The sequence below is a fragment of the Chrysochloris asiatica genome, unplaced genomic scaffold, assembly GCF_000296735.1.
Source record: "Chrysochloris asiatica unplaced genomic scaffold, ChrAsi1.0 scaffold00021, whole genome shotgun sequence".
Classification (NCBI taxonomy): Eukaryota; Metazoa; Chordata; class Mammalia; order Afrosoricida; family Chrysochloridae; genus Chrysochloris; species Chrysochloris asiatica.
This window is the reverse complement of record NW_006408539.1, coordinates 11,327,567-11,347,351: the sequence shown is the minus strand read 5'-3', so window position 1 is coordinate 11,347,351 and position 19,785 is coordinate 11,327,567. Positions and strand designations below refer to the sequence as shown.

Sequence of the window (19,785 nt, the reverse complement as noted above, 5' to 3'; positions counted from 1 at the left end):
GACTGATGAGAATGAAGGATACGTGCCAGTGGTCAGGCATCCCCGACGTGGAAACCAAATCCAAGAGGCCCTGGGCGGAGTTGTGACCAGTTTGTCACCATTGAAGGGCAAATGAGAGGGCCCAGTGCCCAGGGCAGACACGTGACAAGGACAGGCACCCTGAGAATGTGGCTCCAATTCTGGTCTTCTGAGCCATGAAAAGAGGAGAGATGAAAACAGGTCAAACGCTCTGCCCAGTCACCACGACCTACCTGCTGAGGAAGGACCCATACTTGTAGATGGAGAAGTGGGTTCTAATGAGCAGGAAGCACAACCCCAGAACAGGTGTGTGTGTGTGCATGGACGTGTAAGCGTGTGTGTGTGTGTGTGCATGTACGTGTATGTGGATGTGTAAGTGTGTGTGTGTGTGCATGGATGTGTAAGTGTGTGTGTGCATGGACGTGTAAGTGTGTGTGTGCATGGACGTGTACGTGTGTGTGTGGACGTGTAAGTGTGTGTGTGCATGGACGTGTAACTGTGTGTGTGTGTATGGACATGTAAGCATGTGCAGGTGTGTGAATATTCGTGCATGTGAGTGTGAAAAGGGTGTGGGTGTAAGCATACCTTGAGAATGGGCCAGGAGGAAGGGAGGCAGAGGGACTCTGGGACAGAATTTCCTGGCAAATTTTCAATTCATCTCACGGCAGCGCACCTGTCACCACAGAACATGTGAAATGCCAGGTTTCAAAGCCTCGCATCCTAAAGAGGTGAGAAAGACACACTGACTCTCAATATAGCTACTTTCACAGGCTGCCACACTACCTACGTCCCTGCTTGTCACCTCCCCGGAGGGCTGCAGGGATCCGTGTTGGTCTAATCTGGCTGTCATGTGGCATGTTGAGCGAGCTATTGTCCAGTCTCTGCTGTGAAGGAAGCCCGGAGGACCACAGAGGAAGGACCGGCCAGGTTACAGCTTGGGCAAGGCTGACATTGGAAGCAACATTCTCACTGTGTCTCCAGGGTCTGCTGGGCTGACACTCCCCCAGGGCACATCCCCACCAGCCTGAGCTTCACCTAAAAGCCTCGCAAAGGGCAGTTTTATCCAAGTGACTAGGGTGGGGAGCCAGGTGGTTCCTCCCACTTCCCAACCTTACTTCCTAAGTATCCGCCCCCCAGCCCCTTCCAAGGACAGAAGGGTCTCACAACCAGTCTAAGAACAGAAGGAAAGCCCCAAAGGAAGACTGTTGGACTCAAGATCGCCCCCTGGTGGACAACAGGAGGTCGTGGCCAAGAGTGTCAGGTGTCATGGGAGATCAAAGGGTGGAACTGGACGAAGACCAGATATATCAGAAAACGTTATCAGCACCTTTGAGAACGTCTGAGCAGAACTAAGAGGAAACTCAATCCCTGTAACCTGGCTGCTAAAATGCCAGGGAGTTAACAAGCTTGTCAATACCATTTGACAATTCTGACTCATGGAGACCCAATGTGCGTCAGAGTGGAACTGCGTCCAAAGGGTTTTCAGTGGCTGATTTTTCAGAAGGGAGATCGCAACGTCTTTCTTCTGAGGCTCCTCTAGGTAGATTCAAACTTCAGAGTGTTCAGTTAGCAGCCAAGCATGATAACCATTCATGTCACTCAGTGTATCAATTAAAACACAACTAGAAAAGCAGGAGGAACATGTGTTGTGTGTGTCTGTCTGTCTGTCTGTCTGAAAGGAGCCAGAGTGCTATTTGAAGACAAAAGGGAAGAAGCCCACAGAAAGGCAAAGACTTAGGAACTCACACTGGAGGGGCATTTGGAGTGGAGCCTACTCTCTGAGAACATACTGAAATGCTGAGCACGTGGCCTCACCCCGACCACACCCACGCCCCCACCCACCCCAGCCCGACAGTGGACCCGAGGCTGCAGTGAATGGTAGCCTGAGTGCTCTTCTCCGGTCCTACTCTTAGCCCATGGCCCCAGGGAGCCCATGGTCTGCAGATTAGAAACCAGTCCTTGGGAATCAGAGCTCTGGAACTTGAACTTGTGGCTCTTGTGAGGATTCTTCCAGAGACGCCCAATCCCAGGCTGTGGTCAGACCCTCAGGGGCTGTTGGGGAAAGCAGGTCATGGTCCTGTGACCAATCGTCCCGGCCACTGCAGGAGGGCCCTGGCATCAAGGCCCTGGCTGCCTGGTGTTCGGGTGGTGCTGTGGGGCAGCTGGCCAGCTGTCCGGCAGGGCAAAGGTGAAGTGTTGTTTTTCTGGGCAGAGGAGAGATATTGTTTCCAAGTCAGAAAAGTTCAAGGTCGTCCTGACACAGATGCCTGGGAGATGTTTCCAGCATGTTCACACTGAAGTGGTATGTCTGAGATGTTCCATTTGTCTAAGAAGTGCAGGGATTCAGAAATTAAGGGCGGACTTCCCTGAGCGTAAAATCAATGCAAACAAACCCAGGTGGCCTGGCATCCCACTAGGAGTGCTCAGTTGGACAGGCAGAGGACAGACAGACTGACCTTGCAGCCTTCCTCTTGGTCTCCTGCCAGAGAAGGTCCTGGTTGCCATTAACTCGATTCATACTGCTGGTGACCCTGCATGTGACAGAGCAGAACAGAATTCCATGGAGTTTTCTTGGATCTAATCTTTACAGAAGCAGATTGCCAGTCCTTTCTTCCTCGGCACACATGGCTAGGTTCAAACCATCAACCTTTAGGTCAGTAGTTGAGTACTAACCATTTGTGCCACCCAGGGAAGCTAGAAATGGGAAAATGGCTTGTTCAGCAGTGCAGTTTGTACTATTCTGCACCACTCAGCTTCTATCTTAGCTCACGTTTTTCTCCAATGTATGAGCTTGGCTTCTGGGTTATCAGAGGTGGGGAGGGAGAGGAGTAGTGGGTTGGCGTCAGGTGCTAGGCATCAGCTTCTGGGCAGCGAGAAACCTACTAGGCTTTTTATTAATGCAGTACCACCTGACTTACGCAGGGAAAGGGAACGTTCAAAATGCCCCATCACTCAGGGTGTGACCTCCATGGTTTCTGTCAGCGAATGGAGGCATCAGATCACAGCTACAGAATCAATGTTCTTGGAGCCACACAACCCTCCTTTTCTGAGGTGTTCCTCCTCTGTACACATAAACACATTGCCCTAACTTTCTTCCCTTGTATTTCTAGTTGTCAATTTCCTCCCCTATGGATAGTTCTTTAAAAGAGCACCGTGTTCCCAGCAGGCATTGTATGCATGTGAAGCTAAACCATAATTTGGTTTATAGAAGCCTTCAGGGAATATTATTAGTTTAAGTTTAGAGATGATTTCAGGGCAGTAACTTGGGAGGTTCCTCCAGCCATGAGAATTTGAAATTCTGTTCTGTATCTTTCCCCCTTTTGATCAGGGAAATCAATTCTTCTATAGATTGACCAGCTTTCTTGGTAGATGTTGTTTGTTTCCTTTCCAGGGAGAGACTTGAGGGACTGAGAATTTGTCTTCCCAATGAGGATACTATTATACCACAGTCAGTATCTGAAAGCATGCTCATAGACAGGCTAAGTGTTCAATGTCTCAGCCGAAAGGGATAGTCACTGAGGCTGGTCTCAAGCAGATGGTTGGCCTGGTCCCCTCTAGAACCTGCTGGAGACAGTGACCCAGAGCTTGCCTGTGGGGAGCAGAGCAGATGTCCCAGGAGAGCACGCTTCAGTAGGAGAACTACTCAGAGGGTTGTGTGCTGATCCTGTCACTTGCATCAACTTGTTTGGTTTCCTTGACCTCTCAGTCAAAATCCTTCAGTTATAAATTGGAGGGTCCAACTCCCTCCTCACATATTGACATGGTTAGGTGCCAAAGACAAGGTTGTTATGCGGAAATTGGTGGTAGGCAAAAGCAGAGGATTACTACATCAAGTCATGCAATGGAAGATGACTGCTAGATGACATCATTGCATATGTTGTTGTTTGGTGCCGTTAGTAGGTTCCAACTCATAGTGACCTAACTCATAGTAACCCGATGCACAACTTATAGTGACCCAACTCATAGTGACCTGATGCATAACAGAGCGAAACACTGCTGATCTCTGTGCCAACCTCTCAATCATCATTGTTTGAGCCCATTGCTGCTGCCACTGTGTCAATCCATCTTGTTGGTGAGCTTCTTCTTTTTCAAGGACTTTACCAAACATGATGGTCTTCTCTAGGGGCTGGTCCCTCCTGGTCACATGTCCGAAGTATGTAAGACAGAGACTTGCCATCCTCCCTTCTACGCAGCATTCTGGCTGTACTTCTTCTAAGAAGAGAGTTATTTGTTCTTCTGGCTGTCCTTGGTACTTTAAATATTCTTCACCAACACCACGGTTCAAATGCATCGGTTCTTTCCTGGTCTTCTTTATTCATTATCTATGAGGTTGGCTTCAAAAAGTTTATGGAAAAAAATGGAATTGAAAGACAAATGGAATTTTCCCATAAACTTTCTGAAGTCCCCTGGTAATCCCCAAGTCACAGAGAATCACAGCCCAGCCAAGCTGACACATAACCATAACCTACACAGTCTGTATTTGTCTCACTTTGCACCTCTGTGTTCATTACTGCCAAAGTATGTTGCTAACCTGCAAAATATTTGGTTACTAGAGTTTTCACTATGGTCATAAATGCAAAGTGCCAGATGACGAGATGGTTGAGGAGTAGGTGTTACGTCCCTCAGCTCCAAAGCTCTAGAACTCCTTTATCAAGAACCTTTGTGTGGGGTGGGGTTGAGGGTGGCTCTTAGCCCTCCAGAAAGTCTTCTAATCTTTATAGAGATGGCCCAGCTCTAGTCATTATGACTAAAAATAAAAGCTACTAAGATGCTCCATCACTGGAGCATTTGGAACATTTGGACAATCCAGGCCTTTGATCTTTACTGTGCCAATGGGCCTTTTAAAAATGCTTTTTAAAAAATTGTAACAAATACATAGAAAACAAAACATTAGCCTCATCAACAGTGTTCACACGCATAGTTTAGGTAATTCGAGCATCGTCATTAACCATTCCAGGATTTTCCCATTACTCCTAAGCATCATATTTTCCTTCCCTTTACCTACAGCCCGCCCCCAGTGACTACAAGTAAACTTTTGATCTCTACATACATGTCTGGTCTAGGTAGTTCATATACATGAGAGCATACAATATTTGTCCTTTTTTATTGATTGTAAAGACATAGATAAATCAAATGTTCATTCATTGTTCTTTTGTGACTGACGTATTTCACTCAACACTGCCAATAGGTCTGTACCCTCACTAAGTTCCACAGGTTTTGTTTTTCTTTAACTGATAGTTGTGTCAACCACTGTGCCATTCTTGTTTAAATATGCTTAAGTAAACTTTCTGTGCCCTGTGAGTCCACCTTTCACATTTTTATTTCAAAACTAGTGAAGTGTTCTCTCTAAAACGTTGTTTTCCTTCCACCCAAACTCTAGGTACAAAGGATTTAAAGGCAACTGCCCCATGACCTTCATTGATCAGTTTAAAGCCCTACACCAGTGTAACAAGTATTGTAAGATGCTGGGACTCAAGTCCCTTCAAACCAACCACCAGAAACCCAAGAAGCCAAGCGTCCCTGGGAAAAGCAAAGTTCAGCCGAACCCCACCATGGTGAAGAAGACGGTGTCACAGACCCCAGCAGGAAAGACCTAGCAACCATTCGTAGAGAGTGGGTCCTTCCCAACACACCCGTCTTGTGAGTGAAACTGTGGGAGCACTCAGAAACCCCACAGTCCGCAGTGAGTGGGGTGACAATCTTTACCCCCACCCAACCATACTCCAAGATGCCTCCCACTGGTCTCCTGATGTCCCCACTGAAACGATTTCAGAACAGGACTTTCGACCAGACTCATTGAGAGACTGACTCAACCATCTGTCTCCAAGACGTCCACTGTTTGTGTTCACTCTCAGCATTTCCACCAGCCTCACGTTATGTGTCTGTATGTGTGTATTTGCATGTGGTTGTGTTGGCAAGGACTTGGTGCTGAACAGGGTCTGTTCACAACCCAAACCCTTTCCCATCTCGCCCCTCCTGGAGGGTCCTCTAGATGATGCATCTTCATTGTAGTAGACCTCCTCCACCTGTCTAGTCGTTACATTAGTATTGAGTATGCTGCTGTCGCCAGAGATGGTTCCCCAAGATGAAGACCACTTCCATTCAGTACCCCCCTCCAATGATCATACCCTGTTTAATTAAATTCATATTTAAACAAAAAGTACAAGGGTTCTGTTTTCCTTTAGAACTGGTGCCATATTTCAAGTTCCCCCAGGAATGCAGAGCAGTTATACTCTGCACACATTTGACAGAATGAACTTTACTGCAACTGACATGGACAACACCAAGGAGGCCCTGGGTGGAACAAAGAAATTTCCTTATGGGACCCCTGGGTGGTGCAAAGAGTTAATACGCTCAGTTGTTAACAGGAAATCTGGAGGTTCAAGCCCACCCAGAGGCACCTCAGAAAAAAGGTCCGGCAATCTTCTCCCAAAAAATCAGTCACTGAAAATCCTATGGCACGCAGTTCTACTCTGACACACATGGGGTCATCATGACATTTGCTAATTTCATAATTAAACTTGTTGTTGTTGTTAAGTGCCTTCAAATTGGTTCCAACTCATAACAACCCTATGTAGGGTTTCCAAGGAGTGGCTGGTGGGTTTGAACCACCAACCTTGCGATTAGCAGTCCAATGCATACCCGTAGCTCCATACAAGGAGTCTTCATCTTATCCAGATGCCACACTCTTCTCCATCTAATCCAATTTCTTGGATTATTTGCTCAACATACCAATTGAATAAGCACAACACTGGTACACATCTTTTCTGATTTTAAACCCTTCAATATCCCTTTGTTCTGTTCTAACGACTGCCTCATGGTCAATGTACAGGTTCTTCATGAGCACAATTAAGTGGTCTGGAATTCCCATTCTTCACAATATCATCCACAGTTTGTCGTGGTCTACACAACAAAACTCTTTGCATAGTCAATAAAACACAAGTAAACATCTTTCTCATATTCTCTGCTTTCAAGCAGGAGCCATCTGATGTCAGCAATGACATCCCTAATTCCACGACCTCCATAGAGACTCAGTGAAAGGCCAGTGTCCCTGCTCTATCAGGGGTTGAATCAGGACTTGTCTTCTGGGCAGGGAATAAATGTTTCCTCTTTATCGCTTCCTTTAAATTAAGGTATTGTGCTTACATATTGATATTACATACTTCTCTCCTTTGTTACCAGGGACTTCTGGTGGGATGGCGCATGGTTACTGACCATGAACGCCCACAGTCGCCACATGGTCAATTACTGAGTGGCTCTTTTGAATCAAGGATCTGTTGAAAAGTGAGAATAAATCATAGCTTAGAACTCCTGTCACCCAGATCTATCCATACCTAAATCCTACTACTGCTCAGACAATCCAATTAGGTGAGACAAAAAATTCATTTTTTGTAAAGCTAATTGAGGTTCGAGATGGGTTTCTCTTCCTAGCCCCGCCCCGCCCTCCCCACCAATCTGCCTTTACCACAGTGGACCTCTGTTTTTCGTCTGGATTCTACCACAGATTCACTGATTTCTTGTATAAACTTGAAAAGATACCTATTGTCTTTAGAGACAAATCCCTCCTGGTGACTTAGGCCATTGTTTTCTTCCTGCTCTAACCAAATAAAGAAAATACAGGCACAGCGGTTTCTCACAAGGCAATTGTTCAATTTTCCTCTGGGAAAATTTGTCCCTAGTTTTGGGTCCAATATAATTTTGTAGCACAAATCTCCTAAGTCATACAGCCATAAATATTCAAAGGAAACTTGTGAATGTATTTGGACTGGCAGTGGAAAGCCTCATATTTCTCCCATGGAATAATGACTGGGGGATTCAAACTGCTGATCTTTCAGTTAACAGCCCAACCCACAACTCTATTGTTGTTAAGTATCGTCAAGTCAGCTCAGACTCATAGCAGTCCTGTGTAGGGTTTCCAAAGCTCTAAATCTTTATGAAAGTAGAAAACCTTATGTTTTCCCCCAGAGTGGCTGGTGGAGTTAAACGGCTGGCCTTTTGGTCAACAGCCCAACCCATAAACCCTCTGCCATTGTTGTTAAGTGCTGTCAAGTTGGTTCCAACTCATAATGACCCTGTGCAGGGTTTCCAAGGAATAGCTAGTAGGTTTGAATCACCAAGCTTGTGATTAGCAGTTGAGTACTTACCTTAACTCTATGTTGTTGTTGCTAAGAAGTGCCATTGAATGAATTCTAACTCATAACGACCCTGTATAGGGTTTCCAAGGAGTGGCTGGTGAGTTTGAACCACCAACCTTTTGGTTAGCAGTCCAGTGCTTATCCTACAGCTCCACTCCAGGACTCCTATATTACTGTTGTTGTTAAGTGCTGTTGAGTTGGTTCCCACTCATAGTGACCCTGTATATGGGTTTCCAAGGAGCAGCTGGTGGGTTTGAACTGCTAACCTTGTCTGGTGCTGATCCTACACCACCACACCTCTAGTCCAGGACTCCTAGAGGTAGTCATAAATCTCAGTTTTGGCCAGTGAAATCTAAGTAGAAGTCTCTGAATGGGGTTTCCAGGTGAGTTCTTTAAAGATTGACTCATCCTGATCAAAAGGGGGTAAAATGTGGAACAGAACTTCAAATTTTGAGGAATCCAGACTTACTGGACCTACTGAGGCTGAAGGAGTCCTTACTACTGAGTTAGTCTTCAAACCTTGAATTATTCTCTGAATTTACCTTTAAATTAAGTCATCATAAAAAACTTATCTATGTAAGACCAAATGGACAGCAGTTATTTTCAAGCATTGATGAAAAGCCCAGAGCGCAGGGAGCCACAGTCAGTGGGAATGCAGCAACTAGAACAGAAACAAGAACCTAGCCACAATGTGAGGATTATAACCAGTATCACTGATCGTTATCTAGAACCTGTTAATGGGGAGGAGGCTTTGCTATGTAGATTTGCACCCAAAATAAAATAATAGTTTCAAAGGGGAAAGAGAGCTACCCTGTTTGGTCCTCATCCTTTGTGTTTTTACTTCCTGGAACATGAATGTGACCGCTGGAGCTCTAGTGACTATATTGTGACTATGAGGACAGGATCAACATCTAAAAGGAGCCCCAAATGAAGATATTGTGGAGTTGCTGCCCCATCCCTGGATTCTGTACTTTCAGATTTTGTATTAAAGGAGAGAAAAAGAAAGCTCCATTTTGCCTGAATCACTTGCTCCTAGATGCACACTTTTATGTCTTTTTTTTTTTTTTAAATAAAGTTCTCTCGGTTATTCAAAACATCTTTTTCTACGGCGGTACTCCATTTAGGCTGCACATTGGGGCGCTTTCAAAATGTTGACACCTGGGTCCTCCTTATAGTTTTTGTTGTTGTTGTTAAGTGCCGCTGAGTCAGTTCCGACTCATAGCAACCCTCTATAGGGTTTCTAAGGAGTGGCAGTTGGGTTTGAAGCACAAACCTTAAAGTTAGCACTCTGGTGTTTACCCTCCAGCACCACACCAGGACTCCTTCTCCTTAGAGATTCATGTGTAATTAGTCTGAGCATTGGGGGTTTTTTAAAGCTCTCAGGATGATTCTAATGTGCAGCCAAGGTTGACAGCACTCTGCTGTACGCTTTTCCAAGGCAAGAGGAATTGGTTGATTGATTCCCTCACTTGTTCTCTCATTAAACTCTAATGAGCTCGGCAGTGGGCCAGGCCTGCAGTCCAGTGGTTCTTAGTCACTTAAGAGCTTGTTAAAACTCAGGTTGCTGGTTCCACTCCCAGAGCTTTCTGGGGGTGGTCCAAATAATTTGCATGTGGCATTAACGACAATGACAAGACACACAGCTGTAACTCCTGAGGTGTGTTTTCTCTTGGCTCAGCCTTCTGTTGCTTTTACTGGATCTGCCTTTTATTATTGTTGTTAGGTGTTATCGAGTCAGTTCCAACTCAGAGCTACCCTACGCACAACAGAGTGAAACACTGCCCCGTCCTGAGCCATCCTCACAATTGTCATGTTTGAACCCAATGTTGCTGCTACTGTGTCAATTCATCTTGTTGGAGGTCTTCCTATTTTTGAGACCCTCTATTTGAATTATGGTGTTGGAGAAGAATATTTCAAGTACCACGAACTGCCAGAAAAACAAACCAACCTGTGTTGGAAGAAGTACAGCCACGATGCTCCTTAGAAACCAGAAAGGCGAGACTTTGTCTCTCATACTTTGGACATGTGATTAGGAGGGAGCTGGAGAAGAGCATCATGCTTGGTAAAGTGGAGGGTCAGCGAAAAAGAGGTAGATCCCCAATGAGATAGACTGGCACAGTGGCAGCAGCAATGGATTTAAGCATAACCACAATTGTGAGGCTGGTGTAGGATTGGGCAATGTTTTGTACTATTGTGCATAGTAGCGTCGCCATGAATCAGAGCAGACTTGATGGTATTTATCAACAACAACCACCTTACCAACATGATGCCCTTCCCCAGGGACTGGTCCCTCCTAACAACATGTCCAAAGAAGGAGAGATGAAGTCCAGCTATCCTGTCTTTTAAGGAGCATTCTGCTGTACTATTTCCAAGACAGATTTATTTGTTCTTCTGGCAGTCCATAGTACTTTCAATATCTTTCTCCATCACCATAATTCAAATAGAGGGTCACAAAAAATAGAAAGACACCCCCCCCCAACAAGATGGATTGACACCATAGCAGCAACAACATACTCAAACATAACAACCGTGAGGCTGACGCAGGAATGAGCAGTGTTTCATTCTGTCGTACACACGGCATTCCTTGCTCAGTGTCCGGCTACTCCTCACCCACTGTGCTAGTTAGTCACCTAAGGCCGCTGGATGGCAGATACTTCCAGTAGGGGTGGCTTTAAAGAAGAGTTTGTTTCCTTACAGTTCAGGAGGCTCGAAGTCTGAATCCAGATCTCCAGCTCTAGGAAGACTCTTCATCGGCTCTGGGGGAAGATCTATGACTTGCTTCCGTATCATTGGCCTTCCTTGGCTACTTGGCGATCTTCACAAGCCAGCTCTCTGTTGGGATTGCTTGTGTCTGTGTCTATGTTGTCCCTTATAACTCAGAAGTGGGTAGGGTTAGGATACACCCTACACCGGTGTGGCCTCATGAACATCATAGGATTGCATTATGGAAAGTGATGACATGACATTACATCGTTACATCCAACATACGTTTTGAGGAGGGTACAATTCAATTCATAACTTCTACTGTCAACAGCCGAACAAAGAGCATGTGGTTCCTTCTAAAAGGATTTCAGGCAAAAGCACCCTGGAATCTTATGCCAGGACTATCCCCTCCTCTTTCATCTGAAGAACCTCTACTTGTCTCCACTTAGATGTCACCTCCTCTAAGAAGTCTTCCTCGAGTCCCCAAGTCTCACAGCCCTGATGCTTGTGTCTGCTTGTTGTTGTTGTTAAGTGCCATGGAATCAATTTCAACTCATAGAAACCCTGTATAGGGTTTCTGAGAAATGGCTGGTGAGTTTAAACTGCCAACCTTGTGGTTCAAACTGACCTTGTGGTCCAGTACTTATCCATTGTACTGGTGTATGTCTGCTTGTACATGTATATCTACTTCTGTGTGGATATAACTGATGGTTGAATCTCTATTCTCCTATAGACCGAGATCTGTTGTCTCTCTTCATGCCCAGGGCCCAGTACCTGGTGGGACTCAGTACTTTCTTGCATGAAGGATAGTGGCAGGTTAGTGCTCTGCTCACGGGGAGGTCAGGTGGGGCTGGGCCAGCCTGAGGAGACAGAGGCTCAGGTGAGTCCTTCCTTTTGAGGTGCCTGTGGGTCTTGAGGACTTCCCTGTCCATGCTCAATCCTGCCTTGTCTGTCCCTTCCTCAAGACCCCTCACTCCACAGACTCGGGTCCTGTTCCTCCCACATTCCCCAACTGGAACCTAAACTCTGTCCTTGCCTCTCTTCCTAAACCTCCAAACATACTTTACAGGTGGAGCAGTTGGTATTACTTGACTACATAAGATGTGTCTTACCAACATTCCTGAGCCCCTAGTTATTATTGTTGTGAAGTTCCCAATCAAGAAGCAACTCTTTAAGCAATTGTTCTCTGCAGCAGGGTTGGGGGTTCATTCTGTTCCCCAATGAGCAATGTCTGGAAACATTTTTGGGGATCACAATCAGGGGGCAACTAGCATCTAGAGGGTGAAAGTCAGGGGTGCAGGTAGGCATCCAGAGTGCAGGGAGCAGCCCCCAGCTCCACACCACCCCCAACAAAGACTCACTCTGCCCCAATGCAGTAATGTCAAGGTTGAAATTCCCTGGTCTAGAGGACACCCTTCCCTTTTAAGGCCTCACTGAGCATATGGGGTCACTCTCTTCTTGCCCAACATACTGTGTGGGTTAGTTAGTGTTTGTTCATTAGTGTTGTTTAGTCTGCAACTAACAATATGTGGGCCCTAAGGTTTCTTAAGCAGAGCTGGCATCTCTCCCGTGCTCGGGGTGGGGGTGGGGGGTGGACTTCAGCAGGAGAGTCTCCTGGGTTGCTGCTCCTCCTGGCATGGAAAATCCTTTCAATGCTGAGGAAATGCAGAGACCAAGTTTCCTCCTGCAAGCTACCATTGTTGTTGTAGTCGGTTCTGACTAATAGCGACCCTGCACAGGGTTTCCGAGGCTGTAAATCTTTACGGTAGCAGAACACCTCATCTTTCTCCCGCGGAACCGCTGGTAGTTTCGAACTGCTGACCTTGCGGTTCACAGCCCGATTCGTAACCACTATGCTACCAGAGCTCCTTCATACTTTTATGCAAATAAGTGTGCCTTCTACTGTTTGCCAACCTTGACCTCTCCCCCTATGAGGTATTTTCATACACATGCTATGCTAATTTTTCTTTTTTAAAACAACATGCAAAAATAATTTTGTTGGATGGGGATAGGGGAGGGTGTGTCTGGCAAACAAACTCAGAAGGTGCATGTTATTTCCGTAAAAATATGGGTCAGTGACCACAGTTGTTACCCATGAGTCAATGGCCCATCAGAAACCCTTGATGCATTTGATGTCACCAGGAAAGTTCAGGAAATGGCTGCAGGCCACACTGGGTGACACTGTCCTCTCGAAGGGGCAACACCAAAATGATGGCCTGAAAAATATTTGTACAGTGTGTTATAACAGATATTTGTTATTTTTATTAAAATTTCCCCATAGTTATAACTATAAAAACAGTTTTTCATGAACCCACTTTACATGTATCAGTATATCTGCAAGGCTAGAACTCCATGATAATTTACTGTTTGAAACTTCCTGCAGGACTGCAAGGTCAGTATGAGCCACAAGGTTGGCAGTTCAAACCCACCAGCTGCTCCTCAGAAACCCTATAAAGGGTCACTATGAGTCGGAACCTTAATAACAACAACAATGCACTCCTGGTGTGGCGCTGTACGACCAGCCCTGGACTGCGGACCACAAGGTCAGCAGCTGAAACCCACCAGCTGCTCCTTGGGAATCCTACACAAATTCACCAAGAGTCAGAACTGTCTCGAAGATACTTCACAGCAATAACAAATGTGCTCCTTTCTTTGAATCACGTGGTTTCGTCTGCACACATCACAACACATGCGGTTGCTTTTGTTGCCCTGGCACTTTGGCAGTCACCGAGTTTTTCAGAGTTTTGGGTGTTTTAGCCACAATATTGTTGTAATTAGTATTTGTGAATCTGAATTAATAACTTTTTTTGAAAATGGAGAAGTAAATAAAGGAAATGAAGGAGAACTAATTTTTTAAGTCTTCCACTCAGTTACTAATAATGTTGTAAGTAGTTATGTTATAATTAGACATAGAAAGACTTTACTAAAAAATTCTGCTGCTAATATTCAAATAACCTAAGAAATATTCGAAATAAGAAATTTGCAACTTTATTTATCACATATTGTTCTAGATTGAAGCTGATAATAAACATGACTGACATTCTGTATGACCTGGGCCAGGAGGAGATCCATAGGGTGCGGGGAGAAGGGCTCTCCCGAACAGCCAAGACTCAACCACTCTGAGAAAGGAGGAGGTCTTGGCAGGAAAGACACAGTGTGTGAACCAGGCCACGCACATGCAAAGATGTTGGTCTGGCAGTGGCTCTTCCTTGAGGAGACGCTATTTCTTTGCTTGATAGGCTGGGAAGGCTCAGCTCACTGTTCCATGGTCCAGAAGCAAAGAACCACTGAGGGGCCTGCTCCAGCCAGGGACCCTGCTGGTTTACTTACAAGCCTTCAGAAATGGCAAAAGCATCCAGGAAACACTCGGCCCAGGTGTTAGGCAAATAGGCATCTTGAGGTATTAGTCACAGACAGAAAGCTTGGCATGAATTTCGGCAAATGACGTTGCTTCAAATCAGAGCTCCCTGACCTTGTTTAAATGACAGCTCTGGATCCTCAGCCCGAAGGGTGTATCTTTGCAGGAAATGTCCCTTCCGGCTCCAGGGAGATAAGGAGCTACCCCGATTCACTCCTGGCTCCTGGCTGAATGCAGCCATGTTTCAGACAAGAGAAATGGCAGCCTCTCGGGCTGGCACCAGGTGTGAGCAGATGTTCAGATGATTCAGGACAAGGTGTTTGGCAGGAAAAGTGGTCAGTGAGTGACAGAGGCTAGCAGCCACATGATTGTAGTAAAATGGACACCAGCTCATGCGCAATGTCTATTAGCACTACTGTGGTCTAGCGAGCTGGGACATGGCCCCCCTCAATGTGTGCACCGTTTGATTCACCAAGTACCCATTTATTCAGCAAACTTTTGTTACAAAACCACTATTTATTTGTCAATGCTATCAGGTGGTGATGAGCGTTGTGGCCAGCTTCTCTGGAAAGACAGCTTGGAAGAGAAGCAGGAGCAGAGGATGGAGCTAGGTAACGATGTGTGTGTGGGGGGAAACACAAGAGCAAAGGTTCTGAGGCAGACACATGTGCACATGTTGGGGCAGCTCAGGGCAGAGAAGAGGGATGAGGTTTGTCCGAGGCATACATGGAGTATTTCAGTTCCCAGTGGAATGGAGTACCATTGGAAAGACTTTGAGCGGGAGAATGGCATAATCTAGATTTGGTTTAAAAAATGAATTCTCAGCCATTGCAGAATAAAAAGGGAGAAGACATGGTCAGCGTGTTGTGATAGTTACAATCTGCTACTTTCCTAGTGTCATCATATAATTAAATGATCTAGTCTTCCGTTGTCTTGGCCAGTGGTTGGCAAGCTTTTTAAGTAAATGAGCAGGAGGTAAACATTTTTAGCTTGGTGGTCCATCGGGTCTCTGCCATTGGAACATGAAAGCAACCATGGACAATATGTAAACCAATGGGCATGGCGAGCTCTCAGGTGACCAGTCTTCCTGGTTTATGTGGAAGTAAAGGATTTCAATAACAAATCTAGGACAGTCCCAGGCAAACAGGAGAGTTTTAAAGACCCTGGTATTTACATGTTTATGTAATCGTCACAAAACATAACTCCTTTGATTTTATTCAACCATTTTTCAAAGTGTGAAAACCACTTTGCTCTTATAGAAAAAAGATGGTGTTGGTGGTTTTGTGCCGTGGAGTTGGTTCCGACTCAGAGCGACCCTGTACAGCATCTCCAAGGCTGTAAATCTTTAAGGGAGCAGAAAACCCTGTCTTTCTCCCACAGCACAGAAAAAAAGTAGTAGAGCGGATTTGGCCAAGGGTCATAGTTTGCCAACTCCTGGTCTTGAAGAGCCCATCAGTAAAATGGATGACTATTGTCGTAGGCTGGGTTTATAAATGTCACTGGTTTTGCTTCTCTAGAGAACTCAGCCTAAGATGGGCAGTGGTTCGTTCTGCTGTGCATAAGGTCACTTACCAACTCGATGGCACCTAACAACAACAACAACAACAAATATATATATAGTTGTTGTTACATTCTGTGGAGTCGGTTCCGACTCATAGCGACCCTGTACAGGGTTTCCGAGGCTATAAATCTTTACAGGAACAGAAAGCCTCATCTTTCTCCCACGGAACAGCTGGTAGTTTCGAACTGCTGACCCTGAGGTCCACAGCCTGATTCGTAACCGCTACACTACCAGAGCTCTCTCTCTATATATATATATATACATAAGGAGCTCTGGTAGCGTAGTGGTTACGAATCGGGCTGCGAACCTTAAGGTCAGCGGTTCGAAACTACCAGCCGCTCTGCGGGAAAAAGATGAGGCTTTCTACTCCCGTAAGGATTTACACCCTCGGAAACCCTGCACAGGGTCGCTATGGGTCGGCTCCGACTCAAAGGCACTTAACAACAACAACAATATATATACATATATATATGTATATATATATGTATATATATATACACACACACATACACACACACATATATATATGAAAGGCTCATATCAAAGACATGCCTCACACAGTGGTAGAGTCAGGCAAGTTCCAAGTTCATGGGTCAGATGTCAGTTTTTTCCGGACTCAACGTAGCTGCAGGGACTGATGAACCCAAGAAGGCAGGCTTCTGGCTACTGGGGCAAATGCATCCAAGGTCAGCAGGTGAAATGGCACGCGGCTGATGACTCCTCGGATTGGTAGGCAATTGGCGCAATCAGATGGCAAGCCAGATCAGGACCTCAGCCCAGCAAAAAGTAAGCTGGCTTTTCCAGGGTCCACATCTCCTGGAAATGGGCCACAGCCCTGAGGAAAGCTCCTTTCAGTTGACTGGTAGTTCACAGCAGCTCTCATCATGGAATCACTTTCATTCTACCAGATATCATCATGTTGTTAGTGTTGTTAAGTGCTGTTGAGTTGGTTCCGACTCGTATAGAGTTTCTGAGGAGTAGCTGGTGAGCTTGAACTGCTGACCTTGTGGTTCAAACCAACTTTGCAGTCCAATGCATTAACCCACAGCGCCACACCAGATCTCACCATGGGGGGAGTACTATCTCTTAACTGCCATACCATTGAGCATTTTGGCCCAGTCAAATTGACACACAACATCAACTATCATAATAACTAAAGTGCAGTCATCTTGCCAACCTTGTGCATGTGTTCCCGTCCATCTGGTACCCGGAAACTCGACACTTCCTGTGATTCACTTCAGCCTCATTTCCTCCTTGCAGGTCATGGTCCTACACAATAGCCTCCTTCCACAGCATTGGTTGTTCCAAACCCCGGCCTTCCAGGAGACTCTACATGTGCCATTCCCTTGACCCAAGAGTTCTGCCTCCACTTTTTCACGGGGAGAATGGATGGCTCATGCTCTGATTACGAGCATCTTTCCTTTTTTGTGTCCCCAAAGTTGAGCAAGCAGCCTATAGAGAGAAAGTTGTACCCCAACAGGAATAAACAGCTTAATTACGTCAACCAGATTTTCTGGCTCAGGAATCTAGATCAGAGATGCAGGGAGGAAGAAAGATGGAGAACCAGAAAAGATATCTGGAAAGGAAGCCTGTAAGCAGTTGAATTGTTGTTACATACCATTGAGTCGGTTCCAAACTTGCAGCAGAAACGGGGAGCAGATGAGTCATTATAGTGTTAGAAGTTTGATGGACTTTTGCAGTTTTGGGGGGCAGTGACCAGATACCTCTTTCTCTCGAGCTCTCATGAACTCATAGAAAAGTATGTCTATTTTCCATGAGTTTGTATCTATGATTGACTGGGAGCACCCACGTGACTTGTATCCCTCTTATTACCACGTGGGCCCTTCCCAGAAAACCTTCCCCAGCCTAGTGCCTTCTAAAGAATGTTGTTAGGCGCCTTTGAGTCAGTTCCGATCCATAACGACCCTGATAGGGTTTCCAAGGAGTGGGTGGCAGTTTTGAACCACTAACCTTGCTGTTCAAAATGGCCTTGCAACCCAGCGCATTATCCTGCCATGCCACACCAGGACTCCCTTATAAAAATAGGTGCTTAAATATTGCTGTAAGAATGAATTCTTGATGTGGTGCTATGGGTTAATGCACTGGACTGTAAAGTCGTTTGAACTGCAAGGTCGGCAGTTCAAGCTCACCAGCCACTCCTTGGAAACCCTATACAGGGTCGCTATGGGTCAGGACCAACTCAACAACACTTAACAACAAAAACAAGGAAAGAATTGCTTCTTCAATCAAAATTTCATCATGTACCATTGTATAAAGCTCATTTCACACGTCCTCATTCTGACACCTGCATGGCACTTTCTCTCACTGACCCGAACCACCAGAGTTGTGTCTCCACAAGGTAGGACTCTGTGCTTCAGTCTTTTCAAAATTGTTGTTGTTAGGTGCTGTCGAGTCGATTCCAACCCACAGCGACCCTGTAGAGGGTTTCCAAGGAGCAGCTGGTGAGCTTAAACCACTGACCTTGCAGTTTAAATGACTTTGCAGTCTGACGCATTAGCCCACAGTGCCACACAAGGACTCCCCTTTCAAAATAGGCATGTGCAAACGTTTTTGCTGGTTCTCACTGTCCCTGGTGGGTCCGACAACTCCCTAGAATGATATATAGCACTCATGGAAATGCCTATCAATACTTAAAACAGCTACCTGTTCATTCTAACCACAAAAGATACTAGACCTGAGAGAGGCCCCCCACCACAAGAACACCATTATTCCCAGGGACTTACAATTCCCTCTCTCATGTATGTTCTCACCCATCCAGAAGACCCTGAAAGAGATCTCCAAGATCCCCATCCCCTAAGTTATTGGGACCTCAATGAATATGCATGACTTTGGCCTTAATGCATAGTTTGATCCATTCAATCAGTGAGGGTGTATGGCTGCATTAGGTCATCCCATCCCTTCTAAAAGTTAAGTCACTAGTACTAGGGGCTGTGCACATGGTCTCCTGGTGTGGTGTTGTAGGATCAGCACTGGACTGCGAACCACAAGGTCAGCAGTTCAAACCCACCTGCTTTTCAGAACTGTGCAGTGTCACTTTGCAGGGAACTGACTCAGAGCACTTAACAACAACAACAGGGCCAGTGTAGCCCCTAGTTGCCTGGCTATTTTGGAAAACAAAGGCATCTTGAGTGCTCAGCTTATTTTTAGAAACCAGAGTCAAAGGGTCAAGCCAAGTTCTTTGTCCCATAACCCTCTACACGGTGAGGTGGTTATTTGCAATCATTTTCTTCAGGATACATACAGCTGTCCTGCCCAGGTTTTATTCAACCAGCATATCACTCACCACTGTAAGTGTGGACTCTGGGGCCTCATGCAAGAGCCTGAGCTTGAGCAGAAATACAGGCGAGGATGGCTCAGGTGAGCAATGTTCAGGGAATGGGCTGTAAATACTGCAGCAGGCACGATGCAAACTTCTGCGAGCTTCTCTCTGTGTCCAAGGAGTTCTGGTAGTGTAGTGGGTTGTGCGTCGAGCTAACTTCAAGGTCAGCAGTTCAAACCTACCGGCTCCACGAAAGAAAGATTCAGAAACCCTATACTGGGTCGCTATGAGTTGGAACTGACTCTACAGCACAAAACCACCACCTCCTCTGTATCCAGCTGCAATTGGAAACCAAAAAGAAAAGCAGAGCAGGAAGACAGGCAGTTTTGCAAAAGAGGAAGGGCTTTCATTAGCTCTCCACTGGGAGGAATGTGCCAGAAACAATGAAAAGCATTTGCTTTGTTGTTGTTGTTGTTTTTGGTAGCAAGATTGGTTCTTGTCTGGCATATTTAAAGGATAAGCAGACACTGTTGTTGTCGTTGTCAGGTGCCATCGAGTCGGAACCGACTCATAGCGACCCCATGCACAGCAGAACGAAACAATGTCCGATCCTGGGCCAACCTCACCACCGCTGTCATACTTGACGCCATCAATGATGCCACCTGGCCAATCCATCTCGTTGGGGGTCTTCCTCTTTTTCTCTGACCCTCCACCTTACCCAGCATGACAT

At 45.8% G+C, this 19,785-nt stretch overlaps 1 protein-coding gene across 1 annotated transcript in view; it reads left to right on the top strand.

Annotated features, from left to right (window-relative positions):
- The window catches only part of ALPK2 (alpha-kinase 2), a 133,742-nt gene extending 128,127 nt beyond the window's left edge, over positions 1-5,615 (top strand). The window contains exon 12 of the mRNA XM_006837571.1: positions 5,399-5,615. Coding sequence (XP_006837634.1) covers positions 5,399-5,615 — 217 coding nt within the window. The remainder of the gene's footprint in view (positions 1-5,398) is intronic.
- Positions 5,616-19,785: the final 14,170 nt, after the last annotated feature.